The sequence below is a fragment of the Mytilus trossulus genome, chromosome 2, assembly GCF_036588685.1.
Source record: "Mytilus trossulus isolate FHL-02 chromosome 2, PNRI_Mtr1.1.1.hap1, whole genome shotgun sequence".
In the NCBI taxonomy this organism is placed as follows: Eukaryota; Metazoa; Mollusca; class Bivalvia; order Mytilida; family Mytilidae; genus Mytilus; species Mytilus trossulus.
In genome coordinates, this window is record NC_086374.1 from 19190748 (window position 1) to 19218143 (window position 27396).

Sequence of the window (27396 nt, forward strand, 5' to 3'; positions counted from 1 at the left end):
AAGCAGCAATACATTTTTAATTACAACGTCATTTTTTTTCAAATAGTGATGTCAAAGTTTACAGGAACTTGTGTGATTTAAGAAATGGCAGACATATTTTGCATACAGGTGTAAGTACGTCTATTTTACTGTTTGATCAAAATAACTGACCTCATCATCATCTTCCACAACTATTAATGTCAGTTTCTTCCCTTTAAAATCTAACTTGGTCATTTTAGGCCTGAAATAGATATAGAAAGTTGAAAAACATATATGTAGTAAAGGAGTAGGGGCTTTAAGGGTCAAAATCGGCCCCACTTCAAAAGTAGACAATTTTTTTCTCAAAATATCCTAAAGGTGTCTGCTTTCCAAAAATATATATATTTTGTATATATTACTTGAAATCACTTTGTATGACGTCATCAAAGTGCACCCCTTTATTAATCCCAAAAACGAATTTTTAATCAATTTTGAAACTAGTGTTGTTATTATTGCACGTATTTGAGTTAAAAATTCAAAACAAAGATACCTTATTATAAACAAAACACACAAAAAGACGTTATAAGAATAAATAGTTAGATACCTTCTCTTTTGTGGTCTCGATTATTTGTATTTACCATAGCATATGTTACCATGGTTTCAAAAATATGATGATACAAAATCTTACCCTTTTTTTACCGTGTGTGGAAATTTTGTTTCATCTTAAAAAATCAAAAGTCTTTTTTTAATTGTTGTTTCTGAAATAGCAGACAGTTTGGTCGATGCTTCTTGAAAATGACATTAGTTCATGTATATTTAACCACAAATTAACCAATAGTCTTGAAACGTAAAGAATTTGTAGAATATGTTTATATTATTTCATCTAGTATATCTGTAATTTTTTCTGTGTGTCCGGCTGTGTGTATGCATATGTCATTTTGAACAAGAACAACTGCAAATAGTTTAATTAGAAACTGTTCAACAGAGTTAAAACACAGCATTTTGTATTTCCACAGTAACCGCTACCTATCAACAACATCAATATGTTAAAATTGTAATTTGAAGGAGCGAAAATGCCTCAAATGCCCACCCCAATTACTGATGGCTGCTGTAACTTATGTTTGTTGTGGTGAAAAGAACGTCTGTGTAAACCACTATTTAACAAGTACTATTTATGTATTCAATAGAACTTTTTATGGAATGAAACCCTTTAAAAGTGATTAAATTATAAGTTATGTAAATGAACAGATGGTTTTCAGTAATACAGACATACTACATATATACACATTAATATTTTAAATATGACTATAACATTAAAAACTTTAATTACAATACCAAGATGTTAAAAAAAGCGGAACAATAGATACCAAATGAACAGTCAAACTCAAAGACGAATAAAATGCACTAGTATAAGGCCCAATTCAACATATTTATTGAAGATTTCTTCTATGTAAGATATCATACTCTTGAAATCGTGAAAGGGGTTGAACATGTGTAACCTTTTTGTTGTCATATCTCTCAACAAAGAAAGATTTAATATAATAGATTGCTAACATCATGATATAAAAATATTTTAGCACATAACATTAAAGTTGACATGAGCTACACAATCATTCTTCAACGCAGTCACTTTCATCACTTTCATCAATAATTTCGGGTTCTGGCATATTACGTGCATCTATGAGATATTTTGTCCAATCGTCACCAGAACAATAGGGTATGTCCAAACAGCGAGCATACCCTAAATACCAGATAACTGCCGAAACGTGTGCACACATACCAACTACTCTTGCTCCAGCACGATGTTTGCAGAACCAGCCAAGAACAGTCACTTCATCGTATTGAATCCATAACAAATGAGCTTTAGATGAAACATGTCTACTTTGGATTTTTGCACATATCAAATTGTTTTCCTGTTTATGTACTAGTACCTCAAAGTCACTGTTTTCAGTAACATGTTCAGCTACGTATGATTTAGCCAATTTTATCTGGTAAACTCCTAAGGTAAGGTTTCTGAGATCTTCTTCAGTAATAGAAGGAAATTCAATAGACGCAGCATCAATCTTACACCAAGTAGTAGAACTAGATCTAATGCGGTCAAGATTTTCCGACTCAATTTTTTCTTTAAGGAGATTATTTTGCTTAGAAAGATAAATCATTTTACATCCAAGTAGTTGGTCTTCCTCTGGATCACCAGAACTAAGTGGTTTGAAATACTTGTTGCATATTGAGCATACAATGCGTAGGTAATCTCCAATATACGGTATTTGTGAGTTAGGCATCACATGGTTGAAGAACACCCATGTCTTAATTCTGCCATTTGCGGATTCAACTACCCAGCGAATCTTTGTTATTAATCTTGAAGTATTGCTTTCTTCTGTGGTAAACTGTGCCTGGCCTTTCTTTAAGAACGAAGGCATTTCTGTTTGTATTCCTAATTCCTCAAGCAGATCAATTGAGTCCCGAAATCCACGGTCAACAATGAAAACATCATCTTTCTGCAACCAACTTTTAATCTGCTCATTGTCTGAGGCAATTATATGCTTAAGTATATTGGCGTCATTATTTTTACTATCTGCCAGGTATGGACCCATAACGCTGACAAAATAACCTGTAGTGGTTACGAAAACCATGGGTTTGACAAGAGGCCGATGCTTATGCATGCTAAATGTACGGCGTTGAAACTGAAATTGACCGCTTTTCTGGATATATATGTATGTTCCGTCAATTACAAGAATTGCAGGATTGAATTCATTGCCAAATAATGTCTGGGCAAGAGGTCTAGTATGGTTTTCAATTAAGTTCTCTCTAGAAATATGGTTGAATCCTAAGTGCTTTGGTACGAATGTCTGCATAAGATTTTTCCTGACTGTTGTAACTGCTCGGCGGATCGAATCTTTTCCTACGTTAAAAATAGTTTCCATAAGTTTGTTGGACATACCTGACCGCATTTTTGTCAAAAAAATGCATAAGCATGTCCTTGAACTACGCACCTTCGTATCTCTAATTGAGACGAGATGTGATGCTAAATCACTGAATGATTTTTTATCAATGCCTGTTAAACTGATATACTCTGCATCACTTAATGTGGAGTCTTTATCAAAATTCAATCTTTTGTCTTCATTTTTTAGGAGTAGCATTCTTTTTTTTTGAAGAAGGTCCAAAATATCACTTCGGTTAAAATCTGTTGTTTTTCTTAAGTCAGATAAACATTCAATGGCTTGTTCACTGAAATTCTCATCAGAAATATGACCAGGGCAACATCTCGCTCCTGCAGGTATTATAATATTATTTTGTACAAATGTAGTTAGCCTTGTTGAGGAAGAAACAACAATTAGTTTAGGACCTCGTTTCCTGCAAACGAAGCAGGTTGAGTGGCTTCCACCTATTGAAGACAGCGACAACGTTATAGTTTTAGGCGAAACAAGTGTCTGTTGTGATGTGCTTGCTGCTGGTAGTACCTGTTTGTCTGGTTTAGCATTGGTAATTGACTTGTCATCATATTGTCTGTAATAATTACGTCTACATGCTCCACATATAACATCACAACTATCAACATTAAGGAAAAAATATTTGTACAAGTATTTGCGTAGTCCTTTATTACTTTCTCCACCAAGAAACCGTCTATCATGATTTTTTGTCCTCTTAGTACAGAGAACACACGTAAATCGTGCTACTTTAGACATATCCTGAAAGATGAAATAGAATATTATTGGTATTAACAAAGAAATTCAATTTCAATTACAAGTAAATCATTAATATTTTTTTCTATTTTGAAACTGTGCGTGTACTGTTTTAAATTCAGCTTAAAATTAAACCCGTTCAAATATGAAGAAATCATGGAGTAGACGGCAAACTAACAACACACTACAACTAAAAGAGACAATGAATTACAAATTGTTACATTTGAATAATAAAAGAAAACATGAATGTTAGTATTCGTATTTAATCATATCTATTCTATTTTATTTTATATTTTATTCTGTGATTTATCTGCTTCAACTACTCGTAGAGCTCAAATCTGTTATATTTTTTTTTTAATAGAGAATGCGATTTGAAAAAAAATAAAACGAAAAGAGAACCATAAACAGTTACAATTATTTATATACTAGTAGACGTATGCGAATCGCTGTAAATTGTCCTATCCTTTGAGATGCACCATTGTATGTGCAACTAGTATGCTCTGATGTACACTGTTTAAAGCATGCACAAAGAATAGATGTGGTATAATGAATCTTCGTATTTCAGTATAATGATTACTTTAGATATAGGCGTATTATCACACATACCTTGTCTATTAATATTGGTAGATTAATATGTTTCTTCTATCTTCTTCATAAAAAAAGAGTCTGAAACAGAATATAGTTTTTTTTTATTGTAGTATAAAAACAATCTCATTTAAAGAAGCTGTTGATTTTCGCTCTGATACCCGAGTATGACTTCATCGGATTTTATTACAGATAGTCTATAAAGAGTTCAATCAACAAAGTGAAAATAATTGAGTTCGTTAAAAAACATTATTCAATGTTGTCATGTAACATAAATTATACAACTCCGTTTCTTTTGAAAGAAAAAAACAAAAAAGAAAATATTTCGGTATGTGTGAGGTTCGATCTCATACGGTAATCTCCAAACGCCACGATCTAACGATCGCAGCTATGAAAACTGACACAAGGTAAAACCTTAAATATTACTATTTAAAACTGGTGGAAATCTATCGCGTTATAAGCTTGACGTCTGCAAGCGTAAACTTGTTTTTATTGATACTGTGTACACTACATGCCTGATTTCTTTTATACACTTCTTTAGAATTATATTTGCTAAAAAATTATATGATTTAACATTTATTGCAAAAACCTTCGTCTGTTACTACAAACACACAGAGACCGACGAGTTTTCTTTTTTTTCCCCCAGTTTTTCTTAGTACTTTATAATTATTTGCCGGTTTCTTTCGCTTTGATTTTGTAAAGATCGAGATAAATACTTTTGAATGAAGTTTCTTACTGGAATGTAAAAAGAAATATAGCGTTGTGTTCATTTTGTTTTAAATTCATGTTCGCTTCATTGATCGATTCTAACTTCAATTCTTTAACTATTTCTAACATTTTTTTATTTTTACATTTCTCATATTTACCTCCAATTAAGTCAAACAGCACCATATTCTTCATCGTTCTGCTTACAATAAACGTAATCATACCGATATTTCAGATTTGTTGCTACAGTATTTATGTCACCACTTTGCAGATCCGCATAATCATGATAATCATGATCGAACCACAAGTGCGGAAAGTTTAAACCGGAGTTCCGAAACCTCTAGACTTGAATGACTGTATTTTGTACCATTATAGATCTTAGTACAACGATCTACTACAAATTATTATCAAGATTGAGGCACTATAACCCAATAAGATAAGCAAAGTTTTTTTTGGCAAAATTGGCTTTTTTTTTAATCCGGGCTTATCCGTTATCGCAGTCTACTATCTAATGTTAGAAGTCACCGTACACATTCGTTGTTTTTCAGTAAGATTTTTTTTACGAACTAAGTCTCAATAAATAATTTGAATACATTCTTAATGTTTCTAGACATGTTTTTATTTTTTGGTAATTAAAAGTTAAGAATATTCAAGAAATAGGAATGCACAAATCGGGTTTTGGTAGAAGAATCTCACTATAAAGCCACTATCCTAGGCTAGTATTGCACTGCTTGAAAATGAAAAAGTTAAAATAAAGTATCGCACCAAGCTTGCACCAAAAAGAATTTTTAGGGGATGTTTAAAAAGTACATGCTTAACAACATATTAATTTTTTTCTTTGGTGCAAGCATGGTGCGTTGGTCAAAATAGAGAAAGAACATAGTATTTTTGTTATTTTTTGTACATTTCTATAATTTGACGTCATTAACACCCACCATTATGACGTCATCAACATGTTTTTTTTTTATTGCAACAACACTTCTCAACTCTATGAATCATGTTTTAGTAAATTATCGCAAAAAATCGGCAAAATATAACTTTTAATTTTTTGGAAAATCTGGGGCCATTTTAGGCTGTTATAGCCCCTACTCCTTTGTAATAACATTTTTAGGTTTTCTAAACAAAATAGAAAAAAATTATCTAGATGAATTTCTTGTTCTCAAATATGAAACACTATCCTCATGATCTTAAGTGTATTTAGCACTTAATTTATTCTTCTTTTAATATAAGTGTACAGAATGGCACCTTAAACAAATCTAGTTCCTTAATTCATGATTATTGTCCTTTGCTTTCTTTTGCTTAAAGATTTCCATCATTTGGTTTTTATTATATCTTGTTTTTGAACTTCCCACGGAAGACACTGATTATATTGATATAATTACATATACATCAATGAACTATCTGAGTAAAGTATTATATATTGATCACTTTTGAGTTATTACTTATAATAAACAAAATCTATTAAACTTTTTTCAAAATCTTACCAGAAGAAAAGGCCAATTTTTTGTGAGCCTTCAAATACTAAGACCCCTGTTGGTGTCAACCCTAATCTATATTCCATGCCATCTCTGCCCTGTAATTCAAAACAAAATCTCAACTTAAAAATATATTGTTACAGCAATTCATAAATATACAAAAATACAACAAAACATAGGTTAAAAAATACAACAGCATTGCTTATCCACAAAATTATTGAATATATTTTTTTAAAGATAATATAAAAGGACATAATTATGTGGCCTCTCCAGTCATGCCAGTATCAGTCTTACCATAACAATGTGCATGTCAACACCATACATCTCTAACCATTTTACATTGTTCAGATAATTCAATTCAGCCTGTGCAGGATTCTGGCCTCTGAAAAGTAATAAAGTACATTGTTGATATTCTGATGATTTTAATTCAGTACACTAAAATCATATGTGTGCAAATGATTGATGGTTTCTTAGAGTTCTAATGCAAGTTTTTAATACCGTATATATGTACATAATGAGTTGGATTAAAAAAAGAATAAGAATATGGGACACAGATGGCCCCACATGAAATTTACCGCAAATTTAGCAAGTATTTCAATTGATAAATGAACATAAGTCTTAAGAGGTGGATGTGACTCCAACAAAATTTGATCATGATCTTTGTTTGATGGTAATAAACATTGTGATTTCAATTAATGTTCATAACATTTGGTTGAGGCAAACTAAAGTGAGAGTGCCATAACAGAAAATTTAGCGATTTTAATTTTTTCCTTTTGTAAAAGGAACATAACTTTAGGATGTTAGGAGAGTGACAGAGACACCCAAATTTCTAACTAGATCTGTGTCCACAATCAGATGCTATAAAAAAGAAGATGTGGTATGATTGCCAATGAGACAACTGTGAACTGTCCACAAGAGACCAAAATGACACAGACATTAACAACTATAGGTTACCGTACAGCCTTCAAGTGACAACAATGAGTAAAGCCCATACTGCATAGTCAGCAATAAAAGGCCCCAATAAGCATGTTTGACAGAAAAGCAAAAATTATCTTTTAAATTTCTCTTAAAAAACAAACATAACAACCACTGTTTTAATATTACATTCAACTTACTTGCAAGTTTGATATTTTTCATATATGGCTACCTCCATTTCTTCTGATTGGTTGGGAACCAAATGGAATTCTGATATAAAACCTGGGGTATGTATTTCAGGATCATAGTCTCCAAGTTCAGCTGAAACATCAATTTAATCGTTTTAGAATGACAGCTTTCAAACAAGATATCTTGGTTGTTCAAATGTATAATTTTTACATTTCATAAATCATATTCCACAAGAACTTAGCCATCAAAATACAATTTCATAAACAATAACACCAACTATGTACAAAAATGATCACATACTGTTTTAATTATAAATCATGGTAGGTATCATGTCCAGCTGAGATAATCTGTTTTCGAGTGAAACAGTCAACCTTTTTTCTAATGTAGATTATCTTTTTACCAGTGATTTTACATGCGATCAGAGTATGAACCGTATGAATTATCACTTGATAAATAATTGAGGTTGTCAATACTTAAGGAATGAAATTCAACTATGGATATGCATCACACAAAAAATATGTCTCTTCACTACTTACATTGTAATGCATAAGCAGCCAGTTCAATTTGAAGGTCATCAGGACAAGGTAACTTCCCTTTCAGGATATCCTGTTTTAACTGGAGAAAAAACTGGTATCTGAAAAAAAAGAAAAGTTAGATTTTAGAATTTCAAGTGAAAAATCAAAACTTCCGTTTAATAAAAATAGATCTCTCACTTTTCAACCTTTCTGATCATGTTTACTGTGTTAATGTCGCAGAAGCCCCATTATTTTTAACTCATTTTGAACTATTTTGCATAATCATATTCTAATATTTTAAAAACAAATCTTAAAGCTCGCTGTTTGTATATAGGTACATATGTTTCACTGAATTCATAAGCTTTAAATTGTTGTTTGTAAAAGAGTTTGCAGAGTTCATGCTTTAATACTTTTAAACAATAAATAAATTGGGGTTACAGGTAATATGCAAATTCATTTCACCTTTCTTTAGTCATGCAAGATGAGACTTAACCTTTATCAATATATTTTACATGTAAAAATTAAATGTATCTAAATGCATTGAATGCTCTTGCCCAAAGCAATTTTTATCAGTCAATGGACCAATGGCAAGACAAAAAAACATGTTACTATAATTTTTATAAATTTTCTTGTCAATGTTTGTAATTGAGATAGAAGGAGGTCAATAGTCTTAATTTAACACAAACTGCATGTAATAAAGGCATACTCAGTATTTGCATGAATCACAGACAAAATATTTGTACATATGAAAATGAAAAGTAAAATACCTGACCTTATTATTTTAAATATTCAGTCAAAAGTAGCAAATATTTCCAGATCCATGTACAAAACATAAAATTGTGTGTAGAATTATTATGTATAATAAAACTTACAAGAAGAATATGATGAAATGATACAAACATAATCAAAGGTCATATGTTGGTATCTTTTCAACTATTTCATCCTTCCAGAAGAGAAAGGATGATCATTACATTACATATTTAATATTTTGACATCTCCATGTCACCTGTCACTTTCATTACCTGGTTAATTCTTCATGTAAGTTGTTAGGCTCTGATGAATAAAACTTTATTTTACATCTGAATGTGTAAGGTGGTCCAACTGTGAAATAGAAAGATATATAGCAAATGTACTTATTGTAGAATTTATCAAATTAAACTATCCTTTGACTGTTTGAGGAACTATTCATATATTTTAGGAGTTAGATATTTCATCTTTAGCCAACAAAAAAACCCAATAATCTGATACTCTTTAAACATTATAATAGAATAAACATTTTTATTCTTGATTTTCAAATTTCTTCTGATCTTATAACAAAATCTGTGTGTTCAAGCAAACTTCTTTTTGTATATCTGTGAAATAAATCATTACAATCTATTTCTTGTCATAAAAAGCTGACACCAAATAATCTTTACTCTAATTCTTGATATGATTCAGAATAGATAATTATAGATTTGAAGTTTTGTTCTATTTTCATATGCATCATGAAACCTGATGTAATGTTCAGTTTTCATATGTTACTGATAATTGATTCTTTTCAATGCATCAACAAAGAAATATAAACATAAAACTTATAGCCATGTTAACCCTTTAGTTTGTCTTATATCTAGATGATATAATTGAAAAAAATAAAACATATTGAGTTTTTTCCTACAGGTTGATTGTATACTGTATTGATCCCATGGTGAGCCCTGGATTACATAAACCAGATGATACTGTTCAGTGTCTTAGGTCAAATATCAACTTATTCATTTACATTTCTGTATTTGCCTTGGGAAGATAAACATGTATAATGTTCTACACTAGGTTACAAATATAAACAGTACTTTGTCTGTACATTGCTAAGTCGTAATATTCCAATATTATGATATTGGATCTTGCCTCATAAAGTCCTGGATAAAGAGCTCTGACTGTTTTATATACAACTTATATGAGTCTTTTTTTTTCAAACTAATGAACTTTATACTTACTTTTAACTTGTTTTTTGATAGGCTTTGTTATATCTAACCAATGCTAAAATTAATCGAAATAACAACATATAAATTATTCAACAAGAAAGCTACCAAACTAAACAAGCAATTATAAACATGTACATTTTATCTTCAAATTTTTAGAAGGAAGAGATATGATAACTTCAAACTATTTGTTGTCCTTTTTATTGATGAGGTGTTGATGCTGAATAAAAGTCTTTATGACTAGATTATATCAAATAGACATTACTGGATTTGTCAACAATATAATAATAATTATCAAAAGTACAGCATTGTGTACTACCATATCTGGTCTGTACTGGGGTTAGAATACAATAGTTAGCATTGACTATGCCTTCAATCTTTCATTGTCTTCTAGAATTTAAGATGTTTTTATCATCATTTACTTGGTCTCCTGATACATGTGATACTCAATGAAGTTTGGTTTTTACTCAGTTTGTGTTCACTTTTGGTGAGCAGTAAAATATTTGTAATGTTACAAATTTGTAAAACAACAGTAGATTTTGTATGTAGAAAAATTAAGCTCCCTATCTTCCCTAATATATACTGACATGACTTACATTAACATTGTGAGGATCTGTATACTGTAAACCAAAGTAATCTTTCTCTATGATATCTAAGTGATATAAAACTTGTTCTAGTAGGGCACTGCCTAAAGATCTTTTCTGTAAAGAAACAAGGATAACATTATAATGATGAATTGAAAAACATATGTCATTCCAGAGGTAGGGTTCCTGAGTTGGAACCCACCCTTTTTTTGGTACAATCAATGTATTTGAATGGGGACATATAGTTGGAACCCCTTTTTTCAAATGGCTGGATCCGTCCCTGCTCAGGAACATTAGTATCTAAAATAAAATTTCAAAATCTCATCTCAAAAAAGTGTAATCTGAAGCTGCACAACAAATCCCAAATATCAGTGTTACGACAATACACTGGAAATAACATTATTTCACATTAAACACCATAAATAAAACAAAACCAGTAAATGTTTGATATAGTTTGGTTTTTATTTCAGTTATGTAGATTTTGATATATTTGAGTTTTTATTTCAGTTATGTAGATTTTGATATAGTTTGGTTTTTATTTCAGTTAGGTAGATTTGAAGCTTGATAATTATTGTATACATGTAATGAAAAACAAGCAGATACAGCCACAGTGATTTTATTTTTTTATCAGTGTTGTTCTGAATCATTTATATAGAAATCCAATCTGGTAGTGAGGAGAAAATACATTAAAACTGATATGGTAATACATTTCACCCTGGAATGTCAACAATGAACACACAATTATCTGACCTAAATATGGTGGAATACATGTCCATATCAACTGTTAAGCCAATTAAACCAATCTAGAGTAAACAAACTGTCATTTCTGTTGGGATTGGCTTTTTCAGTTCATTCTAAAAACAAAAATTTCTTGCGACCAGTTCTGAATCACATGTGGATGAATTTTCTTCTTCAGAGTAATATGTAAATTCTGTACTGAAAAACCTTCCCATTCATAATTTGACAGAAGATTTTCCAAACAGATATATGTGACAGAGTGGATTGAACATAATTGCTGATGTCTAGTTGAAATACATTTTTTTGGGTACAATGGTATGAGCAACAGATTCACAAGGTCTTTCTGCAATGCACATTTTTTAAGTAGTCCTCATTTTAAACCAACTAAAAGTTATCTTCAAACGGTATTATTTACTTTCTAATATCAAAACAAAATTTTCAAATTTGATAAAAGTTTGATCAATCTGATTTTTGAAGTTTTAATGAATACCACATTATATCAATAAACACTCTTTAGAATTCCATTACCATTAAGTGACCACAAGATAAACATCCACTGACCACAAGTTATTTAATACAGTCTTTTATCTGAGGCCCAATTAGATCTCCTTTTGATCCATGTTGACTACACATTATTACATTATAACTATTACATAGCATTAAGCAAGACCCATGTAACCTTCAGATACTAGTTAATTCTGACATTGAAAGGCTGTCAATCAAAGATTATGTCAAAATAATAATTTGACTGATTTAAATTGACCTGTAACCTACATACATGCATCTGTTTGAATTTATTGCAATTTTACATGTGATGAAAGAATCATCCTCTACTAGTACTGAAAGAATTAACAATATGAAAATTAAATAGTCCATGAAGAAAAACAGTGTGTACATGTATATGCACAGGAAAAATGGATTTCTACTAACAAAACCTGTATATATCATGGCCACAAAACCTGCATACATGGTAATTTTTCATCACAAATATGAAGCCAATATACTTTAGATTCTTAATATATCTGAATCAGGACAATTGATAATCAGTACCATCCATAGCCCTGGAAAATGTCTCAATATTCAACAAAGATAGAAACGTTTATCATATTTAGTTATAAATGTTTTTTATGGCTTTAGTAAAATCATGGTAACAGCAATATAGTAACATAGACATGTTAGAGTATAATCTCAATGGATTACATGTAACCATAGTAGATCCATTACAAAATTTCACATTAGTATGCAGAATTTGGAAGTATATAGCATGTATAAAGTAAAAACACAAAAATACCGAACTCCGAGGAAAATTCAAAAAGGAAAATCAAAAAATAAAAGGCAAAATCAAAAGTCCAAACACATCAAACGAATGGATAACAACTGTCATATTCCTGACTTGGTACAGGCATTTTCTAATGTAGAAAATGGTGGATTGAACCTGGTTTTATAGCTAGCTATGTATAGGATAGCAATATAAAAATATACCAGCCAATCCTAAAAAAATTTGTTCATAGATAGATATATAGGAAGATGTGGTGTGAGTGCCAATATACATATATTAAGGCTATAGAGGATGATATTAATTTCTTTTCAAATTATTAAAAAAACAAATGATACTTCAATGTACTTTGTTTTTTCCAAATTTTCTTATGTTTTTGGCCATAACACAACACTATTCCAATAGGGGCTCAAATTGGAAATAAAGTTTTTGTTTTTTTTGTTTTGTTTGTTTTGTTTATTTGTCAATCTATATATATATATATGTTAATACTGACTTAACGTGTTTTGGTGATAACACACTGTAGATTACCAAAGGCATATAATTTACACATTCAATATTATTTGAAACACAGAAAGTTGTCAACAACAACAATTTCACTGCTGTTGGCCATAAACAATGACATATATATAATCAGATAAATATTGTTACCTACATGTACATGAATGGTCATTCTGTGTGACCACTCAATCAACAAGTTACAATATTGTCAAAATACTTGTAGAACTATTATCAATTCAAAATTTATTTGAAAGTTTATAAGTGTTTACTTCCAATGTGGTCTATATATTGAAAACTACAGGGTAATTTAACAAAAATAAAGAGCCTTTGCACTTTAAAATAAAAACAGTCAAAAGAAATCAAATACATTTTTTTAATTAATAACTATTCTATATAATACATGTACTGTCCAAGTTTTGCTCGAAAGCATGTGTTTCAGCGCATGTGTCAAAAATACAAATAACATTTTAAAACCTCTGAAGAAACCAAATAAAATACATTTTAAATGATCAAAGAGGAAAATTCAAACTTTAAAAATACAATAAAATAGTTCATATATATTGTAAACATGGTCAAAGGAATAGAAAGCATTCTTGTGACAAGTAAAACTAAAAACACCTTTGATGTTAGATTTGATATGTGCATTTTAAATGCAACAGTCACAACGAATGTATTATTCTGTCAAAAGAATAGGCTTTCTATATAGATACAAGTAATAAAGCCTTTTTTTATTAGGGCGTGAATTTGGAGGTCAATAGAAAACTTATCTGATGAACTTTCATAAATGTTTTAGAGGTTTTCATCAAGGAGATCACATTTATTTATCAAAAGGTTCAAAGGAGATTGTTCCAATACTCAGGCATCCAGATGTAATATATTTAATCAGTAAAAAGCTAGAGCAAATGTTTCATTATGTTTAACACAGTAAAACAATGATGGTTCATACTGACAAACTCTTCGTCCTTTTGAGTATTTTGGGCAATTAGTTGATGCAGTTTACACCTGTAAGAATTATGTCAAATCAATTGAGTTCAATCGTTAATTTTATGAAGATTTTTATTACGATTTACATCAGATTAAGATCTAGACATATTGTCATCTTTTATTTATTTTAGTAACAGCAGATTAAATATGTTTAAAGACCAGGATTTATGCATTTGTCTTTTCATATATATGTTTTTAGTAAACATACAAATGGCACTGGCAGACATTTGTGTTTGGTTAAAGATTGATGTGGGAAAACTTTGAAAGAAAACCTCATACAATTCTATCTAAAATATGATGGTAAAAATGTTAGATTCAAATTGGGTTTTTAAGAGTTGTCGTGAAATTGTAAATCCGTATTAAATCAATTTTTTGGCCAAATCAAACAACTATGGCTTGTTCAAATCTATATATTTTGTGAATTTTGTACACTGTACAATTACATGTAGTAGGTTTTATATATTTTTTTCATCACATAATTATATTCATATTAACCTATGAAGTAAAATTCAACATAAAAAAAAAAACAAACTACAAAACCATCACAGAATATCCTTAGCAAACAAAGCCCTACTTTATAATGTTTATATTTTTACCACATGTACAGTACAATGTACCTGACAAGAATGGTCTTACAAATGTAAACTGTATATCTTTTTTACATTTAAAGAGTCATGTCACAAATAATTCTTGTTTAAATAACCCTATCTGACACAAACTATTAATATGTAAGAGCAGATAGAAATCACTGGAGGGACACGGACACTGACTTAAATGGCCAGTCACTGTTATCATGGTACTCAAGATTTTCTTTACCAGTGTCATTTATCTAAGGATCTCTTGAATACAAATCTGTCAACATTTTATTTGATTAATACTGATACTTTACAAAAATGGTATACATTGTATATATATGTAGCAATCAATATCGTAATGTCAGTGCCATAATTACAGCATTCACTCGCAAATAATTATGTACATCATGAACATGTCTTTTGTTTATTTTATTCCAGAAATCCAGCTATCAACATGATCAATACCTAAATTTTATATAAAAAAAGGGCTTTGGAGCCTTTTCTGAGAAAACCTAGAAGTAGCCCACAGTTCAAATGAAATAAATGATAAATGGAGTTTTAGAAGACTTTTGTAAGGATTGGACCATATATGAAAATATTGATTTCTATATATATATATAGAGAGAGCTGAGGACCACTTCTAGTTGCGGGAGTTTTTTTGCTGCGTTCAAGACCCATTGGTATTGGTGGCCTTTGGCTGTTGTCTCTTTGACATATTCCCCATTTCCATTCTCAATCTTATCATCATAAATGATAAAAATATATTATGTTTTATATACTTTTTGTATGCAAGCCTCAAATCTACATGCATGTCCAGTTTCAAATCTGTGTTCTTCCCTCAGATATATGTGTCCTATTTTAATTTGTGTAATAAACATCACAAATCTATGTTCTTTTTTTCTCACATCTGTGTCCTTTTCAAAAAGGTATGTGTTTGCACTGTCCATTATATTGATGTCCTCATTATCCAAACTCATCAAAACGTCTTCGTTACAATCATACAAACATCTTTGAGGAAATAACAGTATGATGTCAATAGTTTAAGTATTGCAAAGTAGCTCTGGTCAAGTGTAATAAATACAATGTACCAAACCAGGGAGGAAAATCTTGGTCAAAGCAGCACCTATCCTTATCAGCACTGTTTCAATTGATATTTTATAGCATGTCTTTTAATGTTGTGATGTTAAACTATTGTTTCAGGCAAGGGTGAAGGTTGGTACCTATGAAGATGTTTAAACCATCTCCATTTGTTTGCACCCGTCCTAAGTCTGGAACCTGATGTTCAGTGGTTGTAGTTTGTTGATGTGATTCATAAGTGTTTCTTGTTCCTCATTTTTTATATAGATTAGACTGTTGGTTTTCTGTTTAAATGGTCTTACAATATTCATTTTTGAGGACCTTTATACCTTGCTGTTTGAGCCAAGGCTCCATGTTGAAGACCATACTTCGACATATAATGGTTTACTTTCATACTTTAACATGTTTAACAAATTGTGACTTGGATGAAGAGTTGTCTCATCTCCTTAAATCTGAATGTATTTGATACAGATATTTACAAATGTAATATCAATATGTTTGTTTTTTAATATTTTAATTTTGTTCTAGCTCTGATTCTAACTGAGACTAATTATGATATACATGTAGTGACTCATATTTAATATATTGTAATATGGTATTCCTGATTTTATTACTTCAATCATTGTACTTGATACATGCTCTTTTATTGGGCCAAGCTGTAATTTGGAAAATAAAATATTCTATTCCGGCCCTTAGCCAGGAATTTCCAAGGGGGGTTATTTGGACTCATGAACTCGACTTTAGTCACAATTTGAACAGAACATTGACTTTATTTGGTTCATCCGAACCCCCGAGCTACGGTATGCTATTCTATATTCTATTCTATTCTCATATCTACACGAAACCATGATCAAGCATTTCTAGTCTATTGCATACAAGGAATAGCCAACTTCTAAGATCATGAAGTTTGTTGCATTTCGGTCAAAAACTTCCATATTCAATTATGAACATCATTGGTGTGTATGGGGGCATCATGACTTCACATGTGGAGCGAGCAGGTGAACATGAATTAATTCAAAGCTATAGTGCATGGAATATTCTGCAAAAATAAAGTCTTCCATTTGATAACCAGCACTGCTGTCATAAGGGAAAATGTGTCCAAATCCTCTCAGGAAAAACAGACATTCTATATAAATAAAATTAGTCATGCAAAATGGCTAATGTCAACAATGATGATCACAGATATCCTGAATGAACTTCGAATACACCGTATCACAATTTGGAAATTTGCGCCAAATCAAGAACCTAAAATCTACATTGCTTAAACTATTAGTCACAAAACAATCACTTTTCCATTGTTGTGTCGGGTATTTTGTATTATGACGTCCAAATTTTACGGTAATCCTTTGAGATGTCCAGTAGTGGCAGACACATTTAAACTGTGTTTAACAACAATAAGATGTATAGTGCAGGGTTACGGGTGGCCTTCTGACCGTCAAATATGTGATTGTCATGATTGGCGAATTTTTCCGGTGGAGAACATTACTCCATAGTGCCTTTAGTGGTTTATTCTCAGAGACAGATCATGAAAATTTTAGTCTGACAACAAAATCACTTGCTAATGACAGGGAAATACACCTGACTTTATCACTGTTTGTCCGCCATTACTGAACATTAATACAAAAGTTCCCGTAAAAATTTGACGTCTTAATAGAAAATATCCCACAACACAATGGAAAAGTGATTGTTATTTGACGCCAAAAGTTCAAGCATGACAGTTTCTCAAGTAAAGCAGGACACTAGATTTCCAAACAGCAATTTGTCCGCCATTACTCGATATCACACAGGTTCCCGTAAAATTTTGACTTCACACAACAAAATATCTGACGCCACAATGGAAGATCATGGGAAAGTGATTGTTGTGTCCGTCAAAAGTTCAAGCGGCCGGGTAAGCCGGGATTAGCGATCAGGTGTATAAATTCATAGCAGTATGATACAATCTTCAATAATTATATCATATGCATACCAGTCGGATATCATGTAGTTATTTAAGTAACTATTAAAACTTACTGGTAGATCAATACTAAAGTCAGTCCCATCCAGAAGCATGACAATACAGGGCACAACATTTTTCTTCTTTGGGTGTCCAATTTCAGTCCGTTTAACTCCTCTACCCGTTCTACGACGAGAAAGAAATCTGAAAAACTTTGACATTTGTCTTGGTCAATGCCAACCACTGTTTAAAATTATCGTAAAATCATGTCAAGCTAAAAGAAAAAGTGTGTAAGAATGATATTTATCCATTGTTTTCACTTAAATGAGTCATTTTTGGGTTCGTTATAAATATTTGTCTCTAAAAACTGCAAGCGGAAGTGGATTTACAAAGTTCGTCTCGTTTTCAATCCAAGATGTCAGCCCCCATGAAAATGTGAAAATTGATTTTGGCTAGGGCTCGAGTTTGTTTTTTTAGTCGATACAAACAAAGTAATGGCTTAAAATATTTACAGAAATTTTCACAACCATTTTCTCTATGCAAAAATTACATATTTAGAACCATATTAGAACCGCAGTTTTGAATTTAATTCAAAGTTTATTGTAGATGGGACATTTCGGACTCACAACCATTTCGGCCATGACATAGGTCGTTTCGACAACAATATTGATTGGGCCACTCTTTTTCAAACAATTGATCCATAACTTTTTAACATAAATATACCAAAAAAACGTGGAAAACAATGACTGCATCAAATATTATTCATATGAGGAGGGGGATATGACCTTTATTGGGACTCCGGGATCATGATTTCGGGATTGACCCTTTCGAGATCTGGGATTCTTTTTTCAGGATTTCATATTGTTTAGCCCCGGATTTCTGGATTTCGTGTTTTTAAGCTTGGGATTTTGGGATCAAGACCCCTCCTAACCTCCCTCTATGAGAGTATATGTAGTAATTGGAGTACTTTCATGACAAATATCGGAATAACGTATAAAATACTTGCTTAATGACGTTAACAGCAATTTTTGGTGCATGACGATAATATGTACACTTTCTTCATTTGTTCTTTTAGACAATAAAAAAAATCAACTGATTTTGACGCATCACCTTAGTTAATTTAGATGTCTGTTCATTGCTACTAGGATATTTTAATGAATCACAGTAAAATTTAAACCAATTTGACAGTAACGGTAGCCAAAAATTACCATTTGACGCCTGACAGTAACGGTCATTTTTACTCTTTATAAATTATGAATCCGGGTCCGTTCGCACCCATTCACGTTCGCACCCTATCACTTTCGCTCCCATTCACCCACGCACCCTACATGTTCGCACCCAATTTTTATTGGTTTGGGGTTTAATAACTTTGTAATCAAGTTTTGGCAAGTGTATTCCTATTTATAAGTATATTTGTTGTCATTACAATGACAACTGTTTTGTTTGTGCAAAATAAATCTTAATTATATTTCGGTTAGTGTATTAGATCTACTATATCTTTATTTCATTTCTTCAAAATAAAGTGACATTCTGACAACTTTTTTTTTTGTGTTGAATAAATTGATCATGTTTTGGAAAGTGTTTTGCTATAATTTTCTGTTCCATTGTTTTGGATCAATGGGGCAAAGCTATAAAAAAAACAGTTATCTTGTGTGTTTTTCATTTAAAATCTTCAATGTTTTACTTATACCAAGCTAAATACATGCAGTATTTACATCAAAGCAATTTAAAACAACAATCACGATTTTCTAATTATTCAACTGTAATTTGATTAAAATTATGTGCGAACGGACTTTGGGTGCGAACGTGAAGGGTGCGAAAATGTATTGGGAGCGAACGGACCTGATACAAGTTATCAGCTGTGTTGATTCCATTTTAATAGATTTGCATTTGACCACAGAAGTTTGAAATCTTAGCAATAACAGTGTATAAATATGCCAAACTCTACTATTATAGCAGAATTTCTTTACAATCTTAATTGACTAGGATTGTCAAAATTCATGTTTTCCCCACCAAAAGTCATGGTTCTCTCTGAGGCACTCAGACTTCCCCTTAGTAACTCAATTTACTGTCTGCCCCTTAATAATACAATATTTCTGAAAGGAGTGTTTAATACCTATTAATCAATCAAAACTAATACACTTTAAAGAGACTTGAAACTCCTAATGGCATTTAATAATTATTCAATGTCCCTGTACTGTCCCAGAGTTTATAAACTAATTTACTTGTAACTTTTAAAGTACAATTAAATTATTCAGTGAGTAAATCATGTTTGTAATAAAAATCAATTCTTTGGAAAGACATACCTAATTTTTTGGTGCAAAGAATAAACCCAAGCAGAGTTTTGTGAAAACATCTGTATTAATATCTTATCTACAGAAGCCTGCATTGAATTTGTGTACAATGTAACACTTCTTTTAATTTTGAAAAAAAATCATTTATTCACATTTTCATGATTTTATTTTTAAAAAAACATTGAAAAAAACAAAAAGTTTTTGCTTTATTTTTTATCTAATTAAAAAAAATTCATTGGAGATACGTTTATAAAACTTGGCAAAAACAACCTTCATACATAGTCTAACCAAATGTCATTTTTGAAAAGAGTATTGGCAGTATAGAATGGTTTTCTTGCAATTGAATGAAAGCTTATTAATTACCTGCATAAATTTCAAGGTTTGGCTATTGGATAAAGCACATTTGATACATTTAATTTATTAGTTTTGATCTGGTTGATATATGGAAGTGTTTCCCGACCTTGACTGGCCTTTCAGCCCTCGCACGGTCGGTATTCTGGTTGATGTTGAATGTTTGTTCCTGAAATAGTCAAATCCATGGTGTATGGGAGGTAACTCCTGATATTCATCAGAATCCTATGAAAAAAGTAAAAACACAAAAATACTGAACCCCGAGGAAAATTCAAAAAGAAAAATCAAAAATCAAAAGGCAAAATCAAAAGTCCAAACACATCAAACGAATGGATAACAACTATCATATTCCTGACTTGTACAGGCATTTTCTAATGTAGAAAATGGTGGATTAAACCTTGTTTTATAGCTAGCTAAACCTCTCACTTGTATGGCAGTCACATCAAATTCCTTTACATTGTCAAGGATGCATGAAAAAAACAAACATTGTCAAAAATAGGGGTACAGCAGTCAATATTGTGTTATCATCTTAATTTCACTATAAAAACAACAAATGTAACGAAGAAGCACAAAAAGGCATACATCAAATTTTACATACTCATTTTGCTTTTCTTATATGACTTAATTTATCTATCTATAGTCTACCCGTAAAGGATAGAACAGAGGGACGTAAGATACCAAAGGGACAGTCAAACTCGTAAATCTAAAACAAACTGACAACACCATGGCTAAAAATGAAAAAGACAAACAGAAAAACAATAGTACACATGACACAACATAGAAAACTAAAGAATAAACAACACGAACCCTACCAAAAACTAGGGGTGATCTCAGGTGCTCCGGAAGGGTAAGCAGATCCTGCTCCACATGCGGCACCCGTCGTGTTGCTTATGTGATTACAAATCCGGTAAATAGTCTAATTCGGTAGGTCAAATTCATGAAAGGGAAGGGGATTGTAGTTACGACGTAAGGAACATATCTGATATCATTTGTGAAACGGTTATTCCATAACGGTCAACCAACTCGTGATGGCGTCCGTAAAATTTACGAAGGGATGATTTCAACTTCACCATTTGGAACTCTTGGTTTAATAGCTTCCTTGTGAGCAGTAACCCTCTATCAAGAAAATCCTGATAGGAAATGCAAGCACGGGAATATCGTATCAATTGGGAGATATATACCCCGTATGCAGGTGCTGCTGGAATGTTGCTACTTAGAAGGTGTTCAGTACTGGTGTAAAATTGCGCATTTGAAATTCGCACAGGTAGACCTAAAAATAATTTTGTCGTTCAAAGTATGACGGCATACATAAATGCCAAGTCACGTAAAGTAGATATAACAAAAAACAGACTTAACAGTTAAAGTAAAAAATGAGAATCATTTTATTCTTTTTATAGAATAAACATGATGCAGCTGTTGCACTGGAATGTCTTCACTGTAACATTCATGCTTTTCCAAGATGCACAGTTCACTGTGTTAGTCAATTCAATATAAGAAAGTCGGCCTGAATATAGAATGTAGAAGTTGCATGAAATTATAGATATAACTGCAATAAACTACATTGTACATGTTTTATAAAAGCTTACTTCATAAATACTACTACAATAGTTTTATAATTCATTTAAATGAATATTTTATGAAAAGTAAGCCTTTTTGTCTCTGCAGTATGAGTTTTTGAAATTGTAGAGCATCTAAAAGTATAAACTGAAATATTGATTAGGGTTTTCAAGATGATGATTTATTCTAATACATGTACTGTGTACTGAAAACAAATTCCAGCTAGAATTTTTACATAAACGTTGACAGTTTTTGTCTGAAGGTTTAATGTAACCTGTTACTAAATGCCTGTAATAAAGTACAACTTACAATTTTTAAAATCCTCCTGTTACAATATGGTACCAATGAAGCACTCAAATGTACATGACAAATTATCAAAATCCGATTATTTTATAGATTTATAAGCATTTTAATTGAAGAAAACTGGTATATATATATGTTTTCTTTGATTTATAATGATGGTTTTTTCATGATTTATAAATAGTGATTGCATCAATTGTGATACCATATTTCTCTCTAGACAGTTATAAAGTTTTCTAGAATTTGAATGCCAAGAGTGCAGAAATTTTGTATTGAAATTTGAAAGACAATCATTTGAAAGGAGAGTCTGTTTCTCTAATAATTTTAAATAATATGCATAAACCTTCTTTTCCAGAATCTGCAAATATGAGTTCTTTCTGCTAACCTCATCAGACAGTCACCTTTTTGTGTGACATCTCAATTGGAAATTCAGAGAAAAGCAAGAAAATTTGTCTATATAGATAATTGAATTTGAATCTGACATATAGAAGTTATGAGATCAAACAAACCACATGATGATTTAATAAAAAAAAAATCAGATGTGCCATCAAAACAAATGATTTTTCACAGGCTCGAATTCTGGATGGGCTAAACCTGTATTTCTAGCACATCAACTTACCCTTAACCTACCAAAATGATATGCAGTGAAAATAAAAACAATAAAAAGATTGTTTTCCAATAAGAATGACCACTTGTTTAAACATAGAAATAAAACACAACAAATTGAAGTGTGAAGCAGGCAAGGAACAAACATGATTTATATTTCAGCACCCCATTATTCTGTATTCTGCAGGCATGTTTTGTCCATTATTCTCTATCTAGACACTCTGAAAACTAAATAGCTGCTACATATTTCAGTGTTAAGGGGGCTCGCGGGTCTAAATCATTTTTTTTATTTAATATAAGATTTCGCTAATTTTTTCTATAAATGAACTTTATCTTATATCTAATAGAAAAATAAAATAAAAATGAGGGGTCACCGATCAATTACGCTCACAATCTGCCTTCGAAAGAAGCATACATTTTTGTAAAGGTACTTTTTTGCTGTTGAACTAATAGGAGAAAAAGAGGTAATATCGAAATAAAAAAAGGTCCTAATTACAGAAATCGCTTAAAATTTACAATTATTTAGTATATGTACAGCTTATTTGAAAACAATAATAAAAAATATAGGTCAGCGATGAGTAAAAAAAGATATTTTAATTTTAATGCCAAAATATAGCATTTTTTCACCAAAGGGAGATAATTTGGAGCTTTTCAATGATACAAACTTTTTAAAAGTAATCTGGGGCCGAACAGAATTGATTTTTTTGGTAAATTTTTGTATCATATCATTAAGTAATAACTAATATTGTAATGAATAGAATTTGTTATGAAAAAACAAATGTTTAATTTTTTGCCGAAATTTTTGTACCCGCGAGCCTCCTTAAATAGATTATTGCAACATGTTGATACACATTACACACAATTTATGATTATTTAATACATTGCGGTACATGTGTGCTGCCAATTTTTGCAATAACATAAATGTACCATGTTTTCATTGAGATAATTATATTGTGCTTGGGGTTTACTGTGACGATACAGTGACAAGATGTTTAACTGTCTACACATTTACTTAAGGCTGTAAGATGGATAGATATAAAAAAGAAGATGTGGTATGATTGCCAATGAGACAACTGTCCACAAGAGACCTAAATGACATACATTAACAACTATATGTCACCAAGTATTCAAGTTAATATTAATTTTAGCTTACAATCTGACTTTTAGATAGAAATCAAACTTGATTTCAATTTCATACTAAAAAACTTAGTAAAACAAAAATCTACATGAATATATGTGAAATTTGTTTTTGTTGTTTTAGATAAAAATATTAATTGGTTGGTAATTTGATTATATGAAAATTAATTGTCTTATATATTTTATTATTATTTTCAGATTAAAAGAAAATGTCTGCTTTTCTAAGAACTTTTAGTCTACCATCATTTATTGGTTTGGGTGGATATGGATTGTATGTCATTGCCAAGAATACTTTATTCCTTGGACAGGAGGACGTACAGTTATGTGATTATTATAATCAACCAATAGATATGTCTGATGAACTGAAGGATATAGAAAAAGAGGTAAAAGAAATTCGTACTATGTTTATTTTTGTCATGTCCTATTTGAACAGTTCTTCACAGAACTTAAAACTGTCAGAAGATAGGAATATAATTAATTCCTTGATCACGTAAAATTGAGGACACTAAGAAACAATCACAATCATAGCTGATGACAATTTTGTCTTGCCTGCATATATTGTCACTTAACTTTATAAATGTTACTGAAAAGATAAATTCTAATCCTGGTCTTTTGTTGTCTAAAACCTTGCATGTCTTTGACAGTATAAGTAACAGTTTAGTGTTTTGGCCTCTGTTGATGTTTCATAGCCTAGAGGGGAATAATTGGTGTTTGTGCATTATCATTTGGCAGAAAAAACCTTCTGAAACAACTTTTGGATATTTTTCTATGTCGTTCATGCTAGATTGACCATGATTCAAAGTTTATTCAATAGTTCATGTATCTTTGATATAGGGAATAATTTTAATTTGTATAGATTTGATTCTTTAAGATTAGGTCACACTAAAATAGACCACACTTGATTTATATTTCATGCTTTTCATTTCTAAATCATTTAAATCTTTGTTCAGAAAAAGGCAAACTCTGTAACATAGATTCTTTGTAGTTTTACTCTGGTAGAAATTGATATACATATGTTATTTAATTATGAATGATCTGTCAGTGTATTAACTTCATTTCTTTTATTGTAGCTTATACTGAAATTGGATTGGGAAGTGAAGTTGTTAGCCAATATCCGATTATTTATGAGCGAAGAGATTGAGATGTGTCATAGAGGTTTGATAAATGCCAAAACTGGTGCTATAATAGGAATACCACAGACATTTCACTGCCATAAAGTCAGTGATATATCATGTTGGGATGATATCTGTAAATTTTATAACATTTCTCTTGACAAATCATCTGAAAGTCCAAAAGAACTCGGAGAAGCATTAATCCTTAGTAACAAAGCCAAAAAGTTTGCTATTGCACGAGAAGTATTTTTAGCCAAAAGTTATCATAAGTTTATGCCGCTATTATTCATGTTTTCGTCAGGATTCCTAACATACACAGTGTGGTACTATTTGGAAAAGCCATTGAAATCAAAAGCATTAATTAGAAATTGTGTGCATATATTTGGCATTCTGTTGATGGTAAAATTGTACTTAGAAATGATGATTGTTTATACACGTAGACTAGAACGCAAAGTTGATGTGGCAGCTTGTAAGATGGAGGAAGATTATGCTGAAGGTGGAATTGAATATTACGATAAACTAATTAAAACTCAGCAGGTTGTAAGTCTCCTGCAGAATGACAAGGAACTAAGCATAATAGATCAAATGTTAGGTACTGTTTCAAGCTTTTCTAGAAGTCGTCATTTAACATTAGAGGATAGAAGAAAAACGGTTGAAAACTATGTAAATAAATTGACTGAAGAACAGAAATCAACAAACAGTTAAAAACAGGATCTGATAATAGTATTTGATTTTAGAAATAAATGATTAGTGTGTTTTGTTTTGAATGTGTTCCTACTTTAGTCACACAAAAAGCCTGGATTTGTATCGCAAAGAAATTACATTAATACCTTTGAAATTTGTGATTTTTGGTTTGAAATAACTTAGTCTATGGAGTTTTAATATAAACTTAGTCTATGGAGTTTGAATATAAACTTAGTCTATAGAGTTTGAATATAAACTTAGTCAATGGAGTTTGAATATAAAAAAGAAGATGTGGTATGATTTCCAATGAGGCAACTCTCCACAAAAGACCAAATGACACAGAAATGAACAATTAAAGGTCACTGTATGGCCTTCAACAATGAGCAAAGTCTATACTGCATAGTCAGCTATAAAAGGCCCCCAAATGACAATGTAAAACAATTCAAACGAGAAAAATAACGGCCTAATTTATGTACAAAATATGAATGAAAAACAAATATGAAGCTTGTTTAATCTTAATCAAACTTAGTACAGAAAAACAAACATAAATCCATACCTTGAAAAAATGCTACTATTTCAAGCATGATTCAAATACGTACCTCATTTAATTAAAATGAAATCAAATAAACTAAACGCAGCTATCACATTTTTTATGATGATGATACCCTCTTGAATAGAAAAGGAATGATATCGGGTATTTATTCATGATCAGTACATGCACAGCAAATAACACAAAAAGAACAGCATTTATATAGCTGTTCTTCATCTCAATTCATCTTTGTTTAATAGAACCCAATAGGTTTGTCTGAACACTGCCAGCTCTTAGATACCTGTCATAAATTGTTTCCAAAATATCTACATGTATTCTACTTAAATCAGCAAGCAAAATGCAAATTGAATGCAAACTTTACCTAAAATATCCATATAGGATCATATATTAGCTGAGGGAATTTTATGCAGAAAGAAGTTGGCATTGTATTTTACAACTACAAGGGTAATAAAAACAAAGGATTTTAGGTATACATCCATAACTCAAAATAGGTATTTGCACAGCAAAAATTACACAAAAATCAAAGGAACAGTGTTTTTTTTTTAATGCTGTTCTTCATCTCAAGGCCACAGTGAAGATTTCAACACAGAGCAAATAAACACTCTCACCTCACTGCAAGTTTAAGAATGCCTCTAGAAAATAATTCAAAAACTATAAATATAAAACTTACTGCATGTAGAATATATTCTGGTAATGTAGGTATCAATAAAAGACAAGGGACTGGTGAACCTTGTAGAACTATAAACTGTGTGTAAGTCTGTGTCAAACAGATGTTATAGACACAAAGAATACGTAATTTTTCTTGCCAACTCCATTCTCCAACAAAGAATTAGTGCTTTTATTCCAGATATTGATCTTATTGTCATTGTGAAACTGAAGGAAAAAAAGAGGTTAATGTTAACAAATCACAATCTATAATAGGTCGAAGTATCTGATGAAAACTGCAATGATATTCAAAACAATCCCACCGCAATATACAAAAACAAAATGAACATTCAGACAATCACTGGACTAATCAGGGTATTTGTTAGATAATGACAGGAAATAATGTTGAAAAGGGGACATAATTTGAAATACCTTGTGTGACTATTTCAATAATAAAACAGAAAAAAAGAGAGAATGTTAAAAAGAACAAATAAGTACAAATAAGATACTAA

The 27396-nt window shown here is 31.1% G+C and overlaps 3 protein-coding genes across 12 annotated transcripts in view; 1 reads left to right on the top strand and 2 right to left on the bottom strand.

The window, feature by feature from the left end:
- Positions 1–18053, bottom strand: part of LOC134706681 (band 4.1-like protein 5) — a 37827-nt gene extending 19774 nt beyond the window's left edge. For 9 of the 10 annotated variants that reach the window (XR_010105647.1, XM_063565844.1, XM_063565842.1 and 6 more), the window contains exons 1-9: positions 17726–18052; positions 10577–10681; positions 9996–10038; positions 9048–9126; positions 8047–8144; positions 7522–7642; positions 6701–6788; positions 6416–6504; positions 151–220 (exon numbers count right to left, since the gene is read on the bottom strand). Coding sequence is in view for 9 of the 10 variants with exons in the window: in XM_063565844.1 (XP_063421914.1) it covers positions 151–220; positions 6416–6504; positions 6701–6788; positions 7522–7642; positions 8047–8144; positions 9048–9126; positions 9996–10038; positions 10577–10681; positions 17726–17869 (837 nt within the window). In the remaining variant the exon portion in view is untranslated. Of the gene's footprint in view, positions 1–150; positions 221–6415; positions 6505–6700; positions 6789–7521; positions 7643–8046; positions 8145–9047; positions 9127–9995; positions 10039–10576; positions 10682–17725 lie in introns of all 10 variants that reach the window. The other variant, XM_063565838.1, reaches the window with a different exon arrangement.
- Positions 1569–3644, bottom strand: LOC134708594 (uncharacterized). Its single transcript, XM_063569243.1, has one exon. It carries the CDS (start codon positions 3642–3644, stop codon positions 1569–1571), a length of 2076 nt encoding a protein of 691 aa, XP_063425313.1.
- On the top strand, positions 18047–25765 carry LOC134706685 (transmembrane protein 177-like). Its single transcript, XM_063565852.1, has 3 exons — positions 18047–18139; positions 24092–24276; positions 24964–25765. Exons 2-3 carry the CDS (start codon positions 24103–24105, stop codon positions 25708–25710), a joined length of 921 nt encoding a protein of 306 aa, XP_063421922.1. The 5' UTR covers positions 18047–18139; positions 24092–24102; the 3' UTR covers positions 25711–25765.
- The last annotated feature ends 1631 nt before the right edge of the window (positions 25766–27396 follow it).

Coding starts and splice junctions, on each gene's coding strand:
- LOC134708594 (XM_063569243.1), bottom strand. CDS start 3,644: ATGTCTAAAGTAGCACGATTTACGTGTGTTCTCTGTACTAAGAGGACA.
- LOC134706685 (XM_063565852.1), top strand. CDS start 24,103: ATGTCTGCTTTTCTAAGAACTTTTAGTCTACCATCATTTATTGGTTTG. Junction 24,277..24,963: donor TGAAGGATATAGAAAAAGAG/GTAAAAGAAATT, acceptor CTTTTATTGTAG/CTTATACTGAAATTGGATTG.